This window comes from Abramis brama (assembly GCF_963993115.1).
Source record: "Abramis brama genome assembly, chromosome: 25".
Classification (NCBI taxonomy): domain Eukaryota; kingdom Metazoa; phylum Chordata; class Actinopteri; order Cypriniformes; family Leuciscidae; genus Abramis; species Abramis brama.
Window position 1 is genome coordinate 14,337,574 of NC_139987.1, and position 5,026 is coordinate 14,342,599.

The 5,026-nt window shown below is 39.9% G+C and overlaps 1 protein-coding gene across 1 annotated transcript; it reads left to right on the plus strand.

The window, feature by feature from the left end:
- wdr74 (WD repeat domain 74) lies at positions 1-5,026 on the plus strand. The gene is made up of 10 exons (XM_084104148.1): positions 1-149; positions 316-422; positions 511-635; positions 752-815; positions 1,934-2,077; positions 2,174-2,275; positions 3,268-3,424; positions 3,663-3,805; positions 4,018-4,071; positions 4,220-5,026. Exons 1-10 carry the CDS (start codon positions 89-91, stop codon positions 4,400-4,402), a joined length of 1,140 nt encoding a protein of 379 aa, XP_083960274.1. The 5' UTR covers positions 1-88; the 3' UTR covers positions 4,403-5,026.

Genomic DNA, 5,026 nt, shown 5'->3' on the forward strand with positions numbered 1-5,026 from the left:
GCGTTACACCCGGACGGAGTTGTGTGCGACAGTAGCGTGGACGTCTGTATTTTTATCAGTAAATCCAAAATCACCAATTTCCTTTTAAATGGCTGCTAAAAGCCAAATATGCTCAATATGGCTTGGATCCGAAACTGGAATATTAAAAGGTAAGGTGTTGTTGGGGGTTTCTCGTCTCTTTGTCGACACATTGTCCACTTTTCTGACTATCTAGTTAGCCATGTATGGGACACGTGAGTTGGCACCACAGACCTGCCATTTAATTTTCTTGAGGGCCACTTAACTAATGACTTCGTATCCATATTTCATCTCAAGGGGTGAGTCTCAGCAAAAAGCAGGCGTTTAACTTCTGTGAGATGAGCTGCTTGAGTCGGGATCAGGAGGTTTGCGTGATGGCATGGGGAGACTCGCACGAATCAGAGGTGAGAAAGAGAGAAAACTGGAGTAACATACCTCATCATCATGATTCAGTGTCTGACAGACGTTGTCTATGTGTGTGTGTCTTTGCAGGTGTTAGTGGGCAGTGTGAACGGCACTGTGAAAACTTTCAGCACGGATAAGGGGATCTTTACTGCGACCAGAGAGTGTGGGGATCCTTCACAGGGCAGATTCACAGGACTGTCTGTCACTGACAGGTTGTTGCCAATATCATGTTATGATTGTCTCTGCAGTGGCTGATGAATTACTGGATGTTTTGTTGGTTTGCATTAATGTACTGTAGGAATGATGTACTTTCTTCCCCCTTTTCCAGTTCTTTGATCACGTGTGTGGAGTCAGGACTGCTGAAGGTGTGGAAGGAAGGCTGTACAGACACAGTAAGTCAGTGTGATTTCAATGTCCTGCAGTGTCTTCTATATTTCAATTAAAGCTATAAAAAAAATCGAATTCTTTGAGTGGCTGCTCACTGCAGAGCCATGGGTGGAGCGTGAAGTCCAGCTCCCCCTCTCTGGGCATAATGGGTGGAGCTAGAAGGTCTGACCACTCCCTAACCCTACACATAACTCTATTCATCCACCCAATAGATACACAGAGGTGGAGCTGGACTAGGTCATTTGGACCGCATGAGTATTTACTCAAAATTAAATGTTAAAAATTGTGGAAAAAATTAAATGAAATGGACACCAATCATCAGCATCTACAAATATGAATATTCCCTTATACATTAAATGGTTAGTTCACCCAAAAATTCTGTCATTAATTACTCTAAATAACTAAATAACTTTAAAAATTGGTAAAATAATGCACCATTTGTATCATGTAGTTTACATGTTTTGCTTTTGATTTGTTTGAACTGTTACAGTGGTAAAGTAGACATTAGGTTGCCTATTAAGGCTTTAAGCTAAAAAATGTCTCCATATTATTACCCCAAACTTTTGTTACTATCAAACAAAAACAATATATTAAATTTTTAGAGGCATTTGTTCCTGTAAATTAATTATGATGTCGCAATCTTCAGATATTAACCAGTCAAAAGTCCTTATTGCATGTACATTTGTTCATTTTTATTTATTTGTTGTGGGTCACATTGACTGACTATTCTAACTTTAAATTTATAAACTATAAATTTATATATATCTAGTAGCCTGCCTATTGATATGTAGTCTCATTAGAGCACTGGTAGTCTGGATTTGGTCATCTGGACAAGTATCTCTATTTGGGGTGATCCAATCCAGTGTTGCTCTGGAAAAACCAGCACAAAAGTCAAATGAATTACCTCACCATGGATAGGAAAACATAGGCTTTCCAAATCAGGACCATTCTTATCCAGGTTAAACTTTTGGAACACGTGGGCCCTGCTTCTGTTGTTTGAATTGTAGATTAGGTTTGAATAATGTATGATGATCATTTCATCTCTATGATAATTTTGTTGACTCTTAATATGTGGACTTAGTAAATCGGATCCTCAACCAACCTCATCCATCTTTGTTCTTAGGTTGAGGTAAATGTTGGAAATGGAATTTGTAGAATGCAACAGAACCCGTCACAGCGCCATCGTGTGGCTACAGGGGGTAAAGAGAACCCGCTGAAAGTCTGGGATCTGGAGAGACCAGATAAGCCAATATTCACAGCCAAAAATGTAAGGCAGAAGAGAAAAAATAACTATGAACTTTTCAGCACCCAGTAGTTTGTGAGTACTGTTACAAGCTGTTCTTTTTTTTCTTTTTTCCATCAGGTAGCTCATGACTGGTTGGATATGCGAGTGCCCGTGTGGGTGAAAGACATCGGCTTTATTCCAGATTCAGATAAAATAGTCACATGCACTGGACACCATCAGGTTTGTTAGCCATTAACCCTTTTCTCTGGCTTTATCCATTCATGCTTTTCTACCGTTGTTTCTTGCACTGTAAAATTATTTACTTAGAAAGGTCATGTGTTCATTTTTGTTTGGGCCGTTTCGTTCGCGTTTGTTGCAGGGCCCGGTGCAGTTGCACCACCCTAAGGACAGCCCTGTATATATATACACATCGTATTGACCCCAAATTTTTGAACGGAAGTGTATTTAAATGAATTCTGGCTATATTTAAATTAATTCAGGCTGTTTCATCAAAAACTGGCATGCACAGCTTTTTTATTTATCAATTCAAAGTAATCTTTTAGTTTTAACCCTATACAGTTATCAATCACGTAAAATAATCTATATAAATTCAGTATTCACACCAATGAATTTGTTACTTTGTTTTACTTGTGTAAAGTGTAGCGGCCTTGACACCAAAACGACATCAAAGAACTAGCAGCAATGAAAGCTCACTGTGTTTACGGCTTGTCGCATGTGTCTATGCCAAAAAAATCACATTTGTTTTTAGTCTCGTGCGCTATAAAGCTGAACAGCCAATCAGAGTTCTCTCATTGATCACTGATGCCGACTGATGGCAATTCAACATGCTCAATCAGCCTTAAAGCCACCAATGGTGTCCGACTTGTGCCGACGGTGCGGAACACTCTGCAAAAACTGAGCTGACTATAGCCACAGATAGCTGACCATTTGTTTGACGTCACAGCCTCAACCTTCAGCTTGTAACTGATTGGTCGCCACTTCAACATGCATTATAGGTGTTACCAAAAATGTTTATCTTGTTATTTAGATTTAACAGCTTTTTCAGAATATATTTGACAATTTTCCACAAGTATTGTGAGCCAACCACGTTTTTCTTCCTGTCCTGTACCCTTTGCTTTATGCATGTCTTCCTTTGTGTCTTAAGGTAAATATCTGTGATCAAACATGACTCAAAATATCTTGCCCTGTTCGTTCTGCTCCTCCTCCGACAGGTGCGTGTGTACGACCCCTCGACGTCTCAGAGGAGGCCGGTGATGGAGGCTCAGTTTGGAGAGTACCCGCTCACAGCGCTCTCTCTTCCTGCCAGCCAGGACACAGTGGTCGTGGGCAACACTCACGGGGAAGTCGGCATTCTTGACCTCAGAAAAGGTAAGCAGTAGGTGGATGCTCTGTTTATTTTTTCTCTTAGGCAGGCTTGGATCAAAAGCACAAAAGCAGTTGTTTTGAACTGAAAGTCCATTGCTTTGTTTCTTGTCCTGGATCTGTGTGTGTTCCAAGTATAAAAGATGTATTTGGCCGGCCGTTCTCTGTATATGCACTGTTATATTATTGAACTCCTGAGAGTGTTGTGTTGTCTGACCCTATTTTCTTCTCTATCTGCCTGCAGGGCTTGTGCGTGGGTGTCTTAAGGGTCTGGCGGGGGCAGTGCGGGGGTTGCAGTGCCATCCTTCCCTCCCATTGGTGGCCTCTTGTGGTTTAGATCGTTTTCTGAGAGTACACAGCCTGGAGGACCGTTCCTTACAACACAAGGTATGAATACACAAGAAACCAGGTTTCTTTATCCATTTTCTCTGCACTTCCTCTGTCTCCTTCTCTTTGCTGTTGTTTCCATATCCTTTGATTTCTGCATAGCCCCACTCTTATTTCCATCTGGTTGCATACACCATATAATCATAAGTGCCTCCCACTCAGTGTCGTGTTTGTGTAAATGGTCATTTTATGAACATATTTTCTCTTTGCAGGTATATCTGAAGTCACGACTCAATTGTGTGCTACTTTCTAGCAGAGAACTGGAGGTAAGCGGTGCATCATTTTGATAATTCACTTTATGTAACTGTCTATCAACAGTAGCAACAATGGAAGTTGCTTTCTCGCTGATGACTTTATACTGCATCCTAATGACTTTGTTAATCGTATGACTCTGTATGTGCTCTTCTCTTTCAGTCATCAAGTCCTGATGTTTCTGGAGATGTAGAGGAGGTGAAAGCAGAGGAGGATGAGGTTTGGGATACCATGGAAACAGTGACGGAGAAGACAAAAAAGAGGGCTGCCCAAAAAGGCGAAACAGCGGTTAATGGGGTAGATGGAAAAAAGAAAAGAAAACTTGTAAAAACTAATGTAAAGTGATTTATAAAGGACATTTTTATCATTTTATACGCTGTTGATGTCGTGTCATGACTAAAACTGTATCAGAAGTGGCCAGAAAGAAACTTAAACCTGATAGAGGATAGTTCACCCAAAAATGAAAATTCGGTCATTATTTACTCACCCTCAAGTTGTTCCAAACCTGTATGCATTTTTTTGTTCTGCTGAACACAAAAAAAATATATATTTTGAAGAATGTCGGTAACCAAACAGTTCATGGACCCCATTGACTTTTTTCCCCCTCCATATTAAGGAAGTCAATGGGGCCCGTCAACAGTTTGGCATTCTTCAAAATATCTTCCTTTGTATTCAGCAGAAGAAAGAAATTCATACAGGTGACAGAATTTCCATTTTTGGGTGAACAATCCCTTTATTACATACGTGTGTGTGTGTATATATATATATAGTGTACAGGTCATCATTTTGAAGTGGATTTGAACATTAAATGATCTGAAATTTGATATTCTGATTATCTTTTTAATACGTGAAAATGTTACAATTCTGTTGAACTGGAACAAATGGACCTGTTATGTACAAACAAAAACAACTTGTCCCTTCTATCACTGTAATTCTGAATTAAACAGAATTGAAGGAAAAGTCTGTAGC